The 15,639-nt window shown below is 41.0% G+C and overlaps 1 protein-coding gene across 1 annotated transcript in view; it reads right to left on the reverse strand.

The window, feature by feature from the left end:
- Positions 1 to 15,639, reverse strand: part of LOC128650031 (histone-lysine N-methyltransferase SETD7) — a 107,992-nt gene that overhangs the window by 43,860 nt on the left and 48,493 nt on the right. The window contains exons 3-4 of the mRNA XM_053703686.1: positions 15,185 to 15,386; positions 12,399 to 12,585 (exon numbers count right to left, since the gene is read on the reverse strand). Coding sequence (XP_053559661.1) covers positions 12,399 to 12,585; positions 15,185 to 15,386 — 389 coding nt within the window. The remainder of the gene's footprint in view (positions 1 to 12,398; positions 12,586 to 15,184; positions 15,387 to 15,639) is intronic.

Below are 15,639 nucleotides of genomic sequence, written 5' to 3' on the forward strand. Positions count from 1 at the left end.
CTCCGCGTGTTGCTCAGGGAGGTTTTAGCGACTCTGGATGACTGTGACACCATTGTAGTCCCAGAGAAATTGTGTAAAATGGACAAATACTTTGCTGTGCCTGTTTACACTGACGTTTTTCCAATCCCTAAGAGGTTTTCAGAAATTATTACTAAGGAATGGGATAGACCAGGTTTACCGTTCTCTCCCCCCTCCTGCTTTTAAAAAGATGTTTCCTATAGATGCCGCTACACAGGACTTGTGGCAGACGGTCCCTAAGGTGGAGGGAGCAGTCTCTACCCTAGCTAAGCGTACAACTAATCCTGTCGAGGACAGTTGTGCTTTCCTAGATCCTATGGATAAAAAATTAGAGGGTTTCCTTAAGAAAATCTTTATACAACAAGGTTTTATTCTCCAGCCTCTTGCCTGCATTGCCCCAGTCACTGCTGCAGCGGCTTTCTGGTTCGAGTCTCTGGAGGAGGCTCTACAGGTAGAGACCCCGTTGGATGATATCCTTGACAGGCTTAAAGCTCTTAAGTTAGCCAATTCATTTTTTTCTGACGCTGTTTTTCATTTAACCAAGCGAATGGCTAAAAATACAGGTTTTGCCATTCAGGCGCGTAGGGCGCTATGGCTTAAATCCTGGTCAGCTGATATTACTGGAGGAAAAGGCCACACCCTTCCCCAGGATAGGTCCAACAAGTTAAGGACCAAACAGACTAATTTTCATTCCTTTCGAAACTTCAAGAGTGGAACAGCTTCATCTTCCTCTTCTACAAAACAAGAGGGAAATTTTGCCCAGTCCAAGTCAGTCTGGAGACCTAACCAGGCTTGGAACAAGGGGAAACAGGCCAAAAAGCCTGCTGCTGCCTCTAAGAAAGCATGAAGGAGTAGCCCCCGATCCGGGACCGGATCTAGTGGGGGGCAGACTTTCTCTCTTCGCCCAGGCTTGGGCAAGAGACGTCCAGGATCCCTGGGCTCTAGAGATCGTTTCCCAGGGATATCTTCTGGATTACAAAGCTTCATCTCCAAAGGGGAGATTTCATCTCTCACAATTATCTGCAAACCAGATAAAGAGAGAGGCATTCTTACATTGCGTTCAAGACTTACTAGTTATGGGAGTGATCCACCCAGTTCCAAAGGAGGAACAGGGGCAGGGCTTCTATTCAAATCTGTTTATAGTTCCCAAGAAAGAGGGAACTTTCAGACCTATCTTGGATCTCAAGATCCTAAACAAATTTCTCAGGGTCCCATCCTTCAAGATGGAGACTATTCGAACCATCCTACCTATGATCCAGGAAGGTCAATATATGACTACCATGGATTTAAAGGAAGCTTATCTACATATTCTGATACACAGGGATCATCATCAGTTCCTCAGGTTTGCCTTCCTAGACAGGCATTACCAGTTTGTGGCTCTTCCCTTCGTGTTAGCCATGGCACCAAGAATCTTTACGAAGGTTCTAGGGTCCCTTCTGGCGGTTCTAGGACCGCGGGGTATAGCAGTGGCCCCTTACCTAGACGACATCCTGATACAGGCGTCGACTTTTCAAATCGCCAGGTCCCATACGGACATTGTTCTGGCATTCCTGAGGTCTCACGGGTGGAAGGTGAACGAAGGAAAGAGTTCGCTCTCCCCTCTCACAAGAGTTTCCTTCCTAGGAACTCTGATAGATTCAGTAGAAATGAAGATTTATCTGACAGAGGTCAGGTTGTCAAAACTTCTAACTTCCTGCCGTGCTCTTTATTCCACTTCTCATCCGTCAGTGGCTCAGTGTATGGAGGTAATCGGATTAATGGTAGCGGCAATGGACATAGTTCCGTTTGCCCCCCTACATCTCAGACCACTGCAACTTTGCATGCTCAATCAGTGGAATGGGGATTACACAGATTTGTCCCCTCTACTAAATCTGGATGAAGAGACCAGGGATTCTCTTCTCTGGTGGCTATCTCGGGTCCATCTGTCCAAGGGAATGAGTTTCCGCAGGCCAGAATGGACTATAGTAACGACAGATGCCAGCCTTCTGGGCTGGGGTGCAGTCTGGAACTCCCTGAAGGCTCAGGGTTCATGGACTCAGGAGGAGGCCCTCCTTCCGATAAACATTCTGGAACTAAGAGCGATATGCAATGCTCTTCAGGCTTGGCCTCAGCTAGCTGCGGTCAGGTTCATCAGATTTCAGTTGGACAACATCACGACTGTAGCCTATATCAACCATCAGGGGGGAACAAGGAGCCCCCTGGCAATGTTGGAGGTTTCAAAGATAATTATATGGGCAGAGGTTCACTCTTGCCATCTCTCAGCTATCCATATCCCAGAAGTAGAGAACTGGGAGGCGGATTTTCTAAGTCGGCAGACTTTTCATCCGGGGGAGTGGGAGCCCCATCCGGAGGTATTTACCCAGTTGATCCAACTATGGGACAAACCAGAACTGGATCTCATGGCGTCTCGTCAGAACGCCAAGCTTCCTTGTTACGGGTCCAGGTCCAGGGATCCCAAGGCAGCGCTGATAGATGCTCTAGCAGCGCCCTGGTCCTTCAGCCTGGCTTATGTGTTTCCACCGTTTCCTCTGCTCCCTCGTCTGATTGCCAAGATCAAGCAGGAGTCCCTTCAAACATCCAAATCTAATTTCTCTACGTCTGACTGCTTGGAGATTGAACGCTTGATTCTATCAAAGCGTGTTTTTTTGCGAATCGGTCATTGATACCTTAATTCAGGCTCGAAAGCCTGTCACCAGGAAATTCTATCATAAGATATGGTGTAAATATCTTCATTGGTGTGAATCCAAGGGTTTCTCATGGAGTAAGGTCAGGATTCCTAGGATATTATCTTTTCTCCAAGAAGGATTGGAGAAGGGATTGTCAGCTAGTTCCTTAAAGGGACAAATTTCTGCTCTGTCTATTCTTTTGCACAAACATCTGGCTGAGTTTCCAGACGTTCAAGCGTTTTGTCAGGCTTTAGTTAGAATCAAGCCTGTGTTTAAACCTGTTGCTCCGCCATGGAGTTTAAATTTAGTTCTTAAAGTTCTTCAAGGGGTTCCGTTTGAACCTTTACATTCCATAGATATTAAGCTTTTATCTTGGAAAGTTCTGTTTTTAGTAGCTATCTCCTCGGCTCGAAGAGTTTTGGAGTTATCTGCTTTACAGTGAGATTCCCTTTATCTGATTTTCCATGCAGATAAGGTACGGTTACGTACCAAACCTGGATTTCTTCCTAAGGTGGTATCTAATAAGAATATCAATCAGGAGATAGTTGTCCCTTCACTATGTCCTAATCCTTCTTCAAAGAAGGAACGTCTATTACACAATTTTGATGTGGTTCGTGCTTTAAAGTTTTATTTACAAGCTACGAAGGATTTTCGTCATACATCTGCTTTGTTTGTGGTCTACTCTGGACAGAGGAGAGGCCAAAAGGCTTCGGCAACTTCTCTTTCTTTTTGGCTAAGAAGTATAATACGCTTAGCTTATGAGACTGCTGGCCAGCAGCCTTCTGAAAGAATTACAGCTCATTCTACTAGAGCAGTAGCTTCCACATGAGCTTTTAAACATGAGGCCTCTGTTGAACAGATTTGTAAGGCGGCGACTTGGTCTTCGTTTCATACCTTTTCTAAATTCTATAAATTTGATACTTTTGCTTCTTCGGAGGCTATTTTTGGGAGAAAGGTCTTACAGGCAGTGGTGCCTTCCGTTTAAGTTTCCTGCCTTGTCCCTCCCTTCATCTGTGTCCTAAAGCTTTGGTATTGGTATCCCACAAGTAATGGATGAACCCGTGGACTGGATACACCTTTACAAGAGAAAACAAAATTTATGCTTACCTTATAAATTTATTTCTCTTGTGGTGTATCCAGTCCACGGCCCGCCCTGTCATTTTAAGGCAGGTGTTTTTTATTTTTAAACTACAGTCACCACTGCACCCTATAGTTTCTCCTTTTTTCTTGGTTGCCTTCGGTCGAATGACTGGGGGTGGCAGTTAGGGGAGGAGCTATATAGAGAGCTCTGCTGTGGGTGTCCTCTTGCAGCTTCCTGTTGGGAAGGAGAATATCCCACAAGTAATGGATGAACCCGTGGACTGGATACACCACAAGAGAAATAAAATTTATCAGGTAAGCATAAATTTTGTTTTTTCTGAGCCAAATATCCTCTTGTGCAAGTGAAACACACTAAGATCTGTGCAAATCCATATCTTAGTGTGTTTCACTTGCACAAGGAGGCTATTCGGCTCTTAAAAGAGATTCTTACTTCAATATTCGGCAACTGCAGAATGCACATCTCTACACGCACCTTGTCCATACCCATGTTTACCTCTTAAAAAGAAATTAGATTAGTTTAACATCTCACGTCTCTTATGAAACCATTCTGATTTCCATTAATAATCTTGTTAAATGTAGCACAGAACATTTTCTCCTAGTAATCTTTCTAGGAAAGTCCCCACTTCTTACATCAGGTTTATAGGTTCATAATTCTCTGGTTGAACTTTAGTTCCCTTTTCTAGTAATCAGCTTGTCTCTAACCTGGTGCAACCAAATCAAGGAAATGAAAAGTAATTACAGGTACAAAACCATTTATCCAAACTGCTTGGGATCGGGAAAGGTTAGAATTTTGTAATAGTTTGGATTTCAGAACACTTGTATAGTTTGTATCTGTAAAATGGGAAGAAGTTTAAGTAATATTTACAGGTCATAATACAGCTTATACATGCAACCTAAAGGCAGTTTTAATTTTTATTACTTTTGTATACATAGTACCATCAGAACACTAGCACAGTAATCAGAAAGGTAAAGGTTATTTTAAATAAACACAGACTATTATTTGCATTTTAGAACACAAAAGCCAAACCAAAAAGACACAGGCAGAGAAGATTGTGACTTACTGACAGGGAAAAACAAAATTTATGCTTACCTGATAAATTCATTTCTCCTGTAGTGTGGTCAGTCCACGGGTCATCATTACTTCTGGGATATTATCTCCTCCCCTACAGGAAGTGCAAGAGGATTCACCCAGCAGAGCTGCTATATAGCTCCTCCCCTCTACGTCACCTCCAGTCATTCGACCAAAGGACCAACGAGAAAGGAGAAGCCCAAGGGTGTAGTGGTGACTGGAGTATAATCCAAAAATTTTTTAGCCTGCCATAAAAAACAGGGCGGGCCGTGGACTGACCACACTACAGGAGAAATGAATTTATCAGGTAAGCATAAATTTTGTTTTCTCCTGTTAAGTGTGGTCAGTCCACGGGTCATCATTACTTCTGGGATACCAATACCAAAGCAAAAGTACACGGATGACGGGAGGGACAGGCAGGCTCTTTATACGGAGGGAACCACTGCCTGAAGAACCTTTCTCCCAAAAACAGCCTCCGAAGAAGCAAAAGTGTCAAATTTGGAAAATTTGGAAAAAGTATGAAGAGAAGACCAAGTTGCAGCCTTGCAAATCTGTTCAACAGAAGCCTCATTCTTAAAGGCCCAAGTGGAAGCCACAGCTCTAGTAGAATGAGCTGTAATTCTTTCAGGAGGCTGCTGTCCAGCAGTCTCATAGGCTAATCGTATTATGCTACGAAGCCAAAAAGAGAGAGAGGTAGCCGAAGCTTTTTGACCTCTCCTCTGACCAGAATAAACGACAAACAGGGAAGACGTTTGACGAAAATCCTTAGTTGCCTGTAGATAAAATTTCAGGGCACGGACTACATCTAGATTGTGTAGCAGACGTTCCTTCTTCGAGGAAGGATTAGGACACAAAGATGGAACAACAATCTCTTGATTGATATTCCTGTTAGTGACCACCTTAGGTAGGAACCCAGGTTTAGTACGCAGAACTACCTTGTCTGAATGAAAAATCAGATAAGGAGAATCACAATGTAAGGCAGATAACTCAGAAACTCTTCGAGCCGAGGAAATAGCCATTAAAAACAGAACTTTCCAAGATAACAACTTGATATCAATGGAATGAAGGGGTTCAAACGGAACACCCTGTAAAACATTAAGAACTAAGTTCAAACTCCATGGCGGAGCAACAGTTTTAAACACAGGCTTGATCCTAGCTAAAGCCTGACAAAAAGCTTGAACGTCCGGAACTTCTGACAGACGTTTGTGTAAAAGAATGGACAGAGCTGAAATCTGTCCCTTTAAAGAACTAGCGGATAACCCCTTTTCTAAACCTTCTTGTAGAAAAGACAATATCCTTGGAATCCTAACCTTACTCCATGAGTAACTCTTGGATTCGCACCAATATAAGTATTTACGCCATATTTTATGGTAAATCCTTCTGGTAACAGGCTTCCTAGCCTGTATTAAGGTATCAATAACTGGCTCAGAAAAACCACGTTTTGAAAAAATCAAGCGTTCAATTTCCAAGCAGTCAGCTTCAGAGAAGTTAGATTTTGATGTTTGAATGGACCCTGGATCAGAAGGTCCTGTTTCAGAGGTAGAGACCAAGGCGGACAGGATGACATGTCCACTAGATCTGCATACCAAGTCCTGCGTGGCCATGCAGGTGCTATTAGAATCACTGATGCTCTCTCCTGTTTGATTCTGGCAATCAATCGAGGAAGCATCGGGAAGGGTGGAAACACATAAGCCATCCCGAAGGTCCAAGGTGCTGTCAAAGCATCTATCAGAACCGCTCCCGGATCCCTGGATCTTGACCCGTAGCGAGGAAGCTTGGCGTTCTGACGAGACGCCATGAGATCTATCTCTGGTTTGCCCCAACGTCGAAGTATCTGGGCAAAGACCTCCGGATGAAGTTCCCACTCCCCCGGATGAAAAGTCTGACGACTTAAGAAATCCGCCTCCCAGTTCTCCACTCCCGGGATGTGGATTGCAGACAGGTGGCAAGAGTGAGACTCTGCCCAGCGAATTATCTTTGATACTTCCATCATTGCTAGGGAGCTTCTTGTCCCTCCCTGATGGTTGATGTAAGCTACAGTCGTGATGTTGTCCGACTGAAACCTGATGAACCCCCGAGTTGTTAACTGGGGCCAAGCCAGAAGGGCATTGAGAACTGCTCTCAATTCCAGAATGTTTATTGGAAGGAGACTCTCCTCCTGATTCCATAGTCCCTGAGCCTTCAGAGAATTCCAGACAGCGCCCCAACCTAGTAGGCTGGCGTCTGTTGTTACAATTGTCCAGTCTGGCCTGCTGAATGGCATCCCCCTGGACAGGTGTGGCCGATAAAGCCACCATAGAAGAGAATTTCTGGTCTCTTGATTCAGATTCAGAGTGGGGGACAAATCTGAGTAATCCCCATTCCACTGACTTAGCATGCACAATTGCAGCGGTCTGAGATGTAGGCGTGCAAAAGGTACTATGTCCATTGCCGCTACCATTAAGCCGATCACCTCCATGCATTGAGCTACTGACGGGTGTTGAATGGAATGAAGGACACGGCATGCATTTTGAAGCTTTGTTAACCTGTCTTCTGTCAGGTAAATCTTCATTTCTACAGAATCTATCAGAGTCCCTAAGAAGGGAACTCTTGTGAGTGGAAAGAGAGAACTCTTCTTTTCGTTCACCTTCCATCCATGCGACCTTAGAAATGCCAGTACTAACTCTGTATGAGACTTGGCAGTTTGAAAGCTTGAAGCTTGTATCAGAATGTCGTCTAGGTACGGAGCTACCGAAATTCCTCGCGGTCTTAGTACCGCCAGAAGAGTACCCAGAACCTTTGTGAAGATTCTTGGAGCCGTAGCCAATCCGAATGGAAGAGCTACAAACTGGTAATGCCTGTCTAGAAAGGCAAACCTTAGATACCGGTAATGACTTCTGTGAATCGGTATGTGAAGGTAAGCATCCTTTAAATCCACTGTGGTCATGTACTGACCCTCTTGGATCATGGGCAAAATTGTTCGAATAGTTTCCATCTTGAACGATGGAACTCTTAGGAATTTGTTTAGGATCTTTAAATCCAAGATTGGTCTGAAAGTTCCCTCTTTTTTGGGAACTACAAACAGATTTGAGTAAAACCCTTGTCCTTGTTCCGACCGCGGAACTGGATGGATCACTCCCATTAATAAAAGATCGCTTCTTTCTTTATTTGGTTTGTTGACAACCTTGACAGATGAAATCTCCCTCTTGGGGGAGAGGATTTGAAGTCCAGAAGGTATCCCTGAGATATGATCTCTAACGCCCAGGGATCCTGAACATCTCTTGCCCAAGCCTGGGCGAAGAGAGAAAGTCTGCCCCCTACTAGATCCGGTCCCGGATCGGGGGCCCTCGATTCATGCTGTCTTAGGGGCAGCAGCAGGTTTCCTGGCCTGCTTGCCCTTGTTCCAGGACTGGTTAGGTTTCCAGCCTTGTCTGTAGCGAGCAACAGCTCCTTCCTGTTTTGGTGCAGAGGAAGTTGATGCTGTTCCTGCTTTGAAATTACGAAAGGAACGAAAATAAGATTGTCTAGCCCTAGGTTTGGCTTTGTCCTGAGGCAGGGCATGGCCTTTACCTCCTGTAATGTCAGCGATAATCTCTTTCAACCCGGGCCCGAATAAGGTCTGCCCTTTGAAAGGTATATTAAGCAATTTAGATTTAGAAGTAACATCAGCTGACCAGGATTTTAGCCACAGTGCTCTGCGTGCCTGAATGGCAAATCCGGAATTCTTGGCCGTAAGTTTAGTTAAATGTACTACGGCATCTGAAATAAATGAGTTAGCTAACTTAAGGGCTTTAAGTTTGTGTGTAATCTCATCTAGTGTAGATGATTGAAGTGTCTCTTCCAGAGACTCAAACCAAAAAGCTGCTGCAGCCGTGACAGGCGCAATACATGCAAGAGGTTGCAATATAAAACCTTGTTGAACAAACATTTTCTTAAGGTAACCCTCTAATTTCTTATCCATTGGATCTGAAAAAGCACAGCTATCCTCCACCGGGATAGTGGTACGCTTAGCTAAAGTAGAAACTGCTCCCTCCACCTTAGGGACCGTCTGCCATAAGTCCCGTGTGGTGGCGTCTATTGGAAACATTTTTCTAAATATCGGAGGAGGTGAGAACGACACACCGGGCCTATCCCACTCCTTAGTAACAATTTCAGTAAGTCTCTTAGGTATAGGAAAAACATCAGTACTCGCCGGTACCGCAAAATATTTATCCAACCTACACATTTTCTCTGGTATTGCAACTGTGTTACAATCATTCAGAGCCGCTAACACCTCCCCTAGTAATACACGGAGGTTTTCCAGCTTAAATTTAAAATTTGAAATATCTGAATCCAGTCTGTTTGGATCAGAACCGTCACCTACAGAATGAAGTTCTCCGTCCTCATGTTCTGCCACCTGTGACGCAGTGTCTGACATGGCCCTAATATTATCAGCGCACTCTGTTCTCACCCCAGAGTGATCACGCTTGCCTCTAAGTTCTGGTAATTTAGCCAAAACTTCAGTCATAACAGTAGCCATATCCTGTAATGTGATTTGAAATGGCCGCCCAGATGTACTCGGCGCTACAATATCACGCACCTCCCGAGCGGGAGATGCAGGTACTGACACGTGAGGCGAGTTAGTCGGCATAACTCTCCCCTCGTTGTTAGGTGAAATATGTTCAGTTTGTACAGATTGACCTTTATTTAAAGTAACATCAATACAATTAGTACATAAATTTCTATTGGGCTCCACTTTGGCATTAGCACATATAGCACATGTATCTTCCTCTGAATCAGACATGTTAAACACACTAGCAATAAACTAGCAACTTGGAAATGCTTTTCAAGTAATTTACAATAATATGAAAACGAACTGTGCCTATAAGAAGCACAGAAAAAATTATGACAGTTGAAAATAAATAAGTTATAGCATCAAATCTTTGTAAGAAATATACAATTTTAGCAAAGGATTGTTCCCATTAGCAAAGGATAACTAACCCTGACAGCAGAAAAAAATACACAAATAAACGTTTTTTATCACAGTCAACTACAATCTTCACAGCTCTGCTGTGAATGATTACCTCCCTCAAAACAAGCTTTGGAGATCCCTGAGTTCTGTAGAGATGAACCGGATCATGCAGGAAGAAAATGAACTTCTGACTGAGTTTTTTGATGCGTAGTAAAAGCGCCAAAAATGGCCCCTCCCCCTCACACATAACAGTGAGAGAGATCAGTAAACTGCTTTAATTTAAACAAAACTATTGCCAAGTGGAAAAAATAGTGCCCAAAACATTTTTTCACCCAGTACCTCAGAGAAATAAACGATTTTACATGCCAGCAAAAAAACGTTTAACCTCAATAAATTAATTGTTATTTAAAACCTATTGCAAGTCCCTGCAAAATAGGTTAAGTCTATGCATACAGTATAAATCCAGTGAAGTACCATTCCCCAGAATACTGAAGTGTAAAATATACATACATGACAGCCTGATACCAGCTACCTCTACTGCATTTAAGGCTGAGTTTACATTATAACGGTATGGCAGGATTTTCTCATCAATTCCATGTCAGAAAATAATAAACTGCTACATACCTCTTTGCAGATTAATCTGCCCGCTGTCCCCTGATCTGAAGTTTACCTCTCCTCAGATGGCCGAGAAACAGCAATATGATCTTAACTACTCCAGCTAAAATCATAGAAAAAACTCAGGTAGATTCTTCTTCAAATTCTACCAGAGAAGGAATAACACACTCCGGTGCTATTATAAAATAACAAACTTTTGATTGAAGGTAATAAACTAATTAAAATCACCACAGTCCTCTCACACATCCTATCTATTCGTTGGGTGCAAGAGAATGACTGGGGGTGACGTAGAGGGGAGGAGCAATATAGCAGCTCTGCTGGGTGAATCCTCTTTCACTTCCTGTAGGGGAGGAGATAATATCCCAGAAGTAATGATGACCCGTGGACTGACCACACTTAACAGGAGAAATTGTAATTTTTAATAATTTTATTTAAAAAAAAAAATTAATGAAAAAGTCTGGATTTCGGAATAACTCTGGATTTTGGAATTGTGGATTTAGGGATTTGTACCTGTATTAGACTTTTACATTATGATTTATTTGGGGGTTTGACATCAAGACCATATACATATGTCATGTGAATAAAATAAACAATAATGTAAGAAATCAATCTTGATAAATTTACAATAAGTTAATGTTTTACACCAGTTTAATGTATGACTGAAGTCTCAGGTTTATGCCCATTCTAAACTATTTTAGAGCTATCGTGAGAAGAGTTAATTTGCACATCTGTTTAATGGCTGCAAATGTAGTGTCTAGAGAGATGTGACAACATATCACATTTCTTGTTTGTTATAGTTAATTCAGAATAATTCATTAGCTTTATTTTACATTGTCTCTTATTAGATGATAATAATGTGATTTTATTAGCAAGAGACAATAACTGCTATTAAGACTAGTTCATATTGAAGTGGTAAACAAAAACAGATTTAAAAAAGATACACAAAAAGTGAAAAATGAACTTTCAAGGTTAAAATTTTTCATTTTTTTTTTAAATTTACTTTGTTCTCTTGCTGTCCTTCATTTCTGAGCCTACCTAGGTATGTTTTAATAGTCATTCACGACTGGGAGTAGTTGCTCTTTGGTGGCTACACATATATTACATTGGTTTACATGATGTGTTCAGCAAGGTCCCAATGCTGCTCTGGAGGGGACTTGTGTATTAAAGGGACATTGTAAACTAGATTTTTCTTTGAATAAATGTTTTGTAGACAATCCATTTATATAGCTCATCTGGGAGTGTTTTTGTAACAATTTATAGTGTTGCTTTTTTTTTTTTTTTTATATCATTGTACTTATTTTCAGACTCCTAACCTAGCCCCAAAGTATCAGGTGTAGACTGAAGTCTACAGATTCTTGCTTGCTCCTATTTGTGTATTTTGTCTTTTCATGTGCAGGGTAGCGGGGTAGTGTCTGCTCTACCTGCCCCTTTCACCGAGTGTTCCAGCCTTACCTCATCAACAGTGCTAAACTGGGAACTTCTAAGAAGGTTCAGTATTTGTGCATATTCTTCTTTATAGTAGTGTCTATTACATTCAGTTATATGAAAATTGTTGTATATTGTCCCTTTAAAAAGTCAAATCGACATGGTTTCTAACACTGCAACGTGTTCCCCTGCCTTCACATCGAACGGGCAGCGGACAGTGTACCATTGCACTGCGCTTGTGCAAAAAAGTGTTCAGGGAGTTTTATCTCTACCACGTCAGATGATCTCAACAAAAGGATACCAAGAGAACAAAAGTAAATTTAATAATAGAAGTAAATGAAAAAAAAAAGGAACTGAATCATGACAGTTTAATTTTGACTTTTATGTCCCTTTAAGCAATATGGGTCTTGCAATCCTTGTTTTGTTCCAAGATATTTAAACTCTTAATGAAAAAAAAAAATAATTGCTTTTCTTTAATTTTAACATGTCCTTTAACATAAACCAGTGATAAGAGCATAACAGGTGACTAAGTACATGCTATGTGTTAGCATAAGCTTGTATCAAGAGTACATACCCCCAGGGACCACATCAAAGTATGGCTTTCCTTCTATATAGGCGACAGTGGCCAATTTTCCTTCTATCATTTCTCCATCAACAAACGTTCCATAAAGTGCTGTCCTTCCATCAGGATACACGTATGCTATCTTATCCCCAGTCATCTCTCCGTCTTCATTTACAGCTCCAACAAGACTGCCTCCATCCTGCAAACCAATGAACCCAAAGCCTGCTTTTGTCAACGTGGCTCATAATGAAGATAATGGTGTTCTGCAAGTATAGAACCACATAGCTAACATGACACAATCGAAGTGTGTTGGTCTCAGAATCACGTCACTGAGATCGACATTGCATATTTCTACACTCATAGTATTTGTTTTTTTTTCAAAATACTATGTTTTCTTAAACCAGATAGATTGCAATGTCCCTGTATTTCTGAATTTTAATATATTACTTGCATCAATGGATACCCCTATAATGTATAAACACACACACACACATACTGTACTGTGCAGACATTTAACACAGGTGTGAAAAAATGCTGTAAAGTAAGAATGCTTTCAAAAATAGGAATGTTAGTATATCCTGGCATATATACTAACATTCCTATTTTTGAAAGCATTCTTACTTTACTTACTTCTTGCTAGTGTAATTAAATATAGCTGAACACAAAACTGGCACTCGCTGGTCTTTCCGAAAAAATCTTTTACTGTGAAAGTAGTGATGTTTCGGGGGACAAAGTATCTGAGGAAGGGGATACTTTGTCCCCGAAACGTCACTACTTTCACAGTAAAAGATTTTTAAGAAAAGAGAAAATAAAAAGGAAAAATAAAATATAAATAGTCATTTCAAAACTTTTTCCACCTTTATTGAGACCTATAAACTGTACAACTCAATTGTAAAACAAACTAAAATCTTTTAGGTAGAGGGAAGTAGAAATAAAAAAACTAAAATAATATGGTTGCAAAAGTGTGCACACCCTTAATATAATACTTTGTTGAAGCACCCTTTGATTTTATTACAGCACTTAGTCTTTTTGGGTATGAGTTTTTCAGCATGGCACATCTTGACTTGCAAGATTTGCCCACTCTTCTTTGCAAAAACACTCTGTCAGATTGTGAGGGCATCTCTTGTGCACAGCCCACTTAAGATAACCCCACAGATTTTCGATTGGATTCAGGTCTGGGCTCTGACTGGGCCATTCCAAAACATTCTTCTTCTGGTGAAGCCATTCCTTTGTTGATTTGGATGTATGCTTTGGGTCGTTGTCATGCTGAAAGATGAAGTTCCTCTTTATGTTCAGCTTTCTAGTAGAAGCCTGAAGGTTTTGTGCCAATATTGTCTGATATTAGGAACTGTTCATATTTCCCTCTACCTTGACTAAGGCCCCAGTTCCAGCTGAAGAAAAACAGACCCAAAGCATGATGCTGCCACCACCATGCTTCACTGTGTGTATGGTGTTCTTTTGGTTATATGCAGTGTTGTTTTTGCACCAAACATATCTTTTGGAATTATGGCCAAAACGTTTAATCTTGGTTTCATCAAACCTGAACACCTTTTGCGACATGCTTTTGGGAGACTTCAGATGTGTTTTTGCAACATTTAGCTGGGCTTCAATGTTTTTTTCCGTAAGCAAAGGCTTCTGTCTTGACAGATATTCCTGCAGCTCCTTTAATTGTGCTGTAGGCCTCTTGGCAGCCTCCCAGACCAGTTTTCTTCTCGTCTTTTCATCAATTTTGGAGAGACGTCCAGTTCTTGGTAATGTCACTGTTGCGCCATATTTTCTCCACTTGATGATGACTGTCTTCACTGTGTTCCATGGTATATCTAATGCCTTGGAAATTCTTTTGTACCGTTCTCCTGACTGACACCTTTTAACAATGAGATCCCTCTGATGCTTTAGAAGCTTTCTGCGGACCATGGCTTTTGCTGTAGGTTGCGACTAAGAATATGTCAGGAAAGACCAACTAAACTTTATTTGGGGTTAATCAGAGCCACTGTAAATGACCGGTGTGTACTGACTCCTATTTAACATGATTTTGAATGTGATTGCTCAATTCTAAACACAGCTACATCCCCATACTTATGCAACCATATTATTTTCGTTTTTTATTTTTACTTCCCTCCATCTAGAAGCTTCAGTTTGATTTTCAATCAAGTTGTACAGTTTATAGGTCACATTAAAGGTGGGAAAAGTTCTGAAATTATTTATCTTTGTCTCATTTTTTTACATCACAGAAACCTGACATTTTAACAGGGGTGTGTGGGGTGTGTGTATATATATATATATATATATATATATATATATATATATATATATATATATATATATATATATATATTTCTGCTACCCGTCTAACATCCGTGACACATTTTATTTAATCCCTTGATTGCCAGAAACATGCATGGGTAATCGAGGAGTTCAATCACTGATGCATAAAACTTGTAACGGTGTTAAATCCCTTGATTGACCAGAATACCCAAAATGACAAGAGATAAAACCCTTGCTATGCTGGGGTAGAATAAAGGGGGAGGATCTGCTCCTGTGGCTAAAAGACATGCAACCTAGTGCACCACATGAACAATCAAAACCTAGCTAGTTGGTACACAGGGTAGTTACCCACAGTTCACATTCCATCTTCCTTGGGCACCTGGCTCTTATACTGAACTATGTAAGGCAGATACAAATAACATTATCCCACAAGATAAACAGGTATTGAGTTTCACATGTAAATGCATACAGTCCTTTCTTTTAATATATTAGGGAATACAACACTTTAAAAAAAAATGCCAAAATAATCTTACTGTATAGTAAATCCAACATATGCCATGTCGAATGTTGTCTTTATATTGTCCTTTAAAGATTAGTCTTCTATCTACATCAAATTCCTGAGCTGGACCATTTAGATCTCCATCTACGTAAGTTCCATGCAGGGCACCTCCATCCTCGTAGGTATACACCCCTTGACCTTGTATTGCATCATCAACATAAAAACCCTCCAAAGTGCTAAAGAAACAAGAAAAAAATATCATCAAAAAACTTGCTTGATAAAGTCAAATAGATAAAAAGGGGCTATTTATAACATCTGAAAAACTTTTCATTTAACTGTGAGTACAATGTCCCTTTAAAGGGATAGTAAACACCAAAAATGTTATTGTTTAAAAGATAGATAATCCCCAGTTTTGCATAACCAACACTGTTATATAAATATAGGTTTTACCTCTAATTACCTTGTATCTAAGCTTCTGCATATTAGTGC

This window comes from Bombina bombina, chromosome 2 (assembly GCF_027579735.1).
Source record: "Bombina bombina isolate aBomBom1 chromosome 2, aBomBom1.pri, whole genome shotgun sequence".
NCBI lineage: Eukaryota > Metazoa > Chordata > Amphibia > Anura > Bombinatoridae > Bombina > Bombina bombina.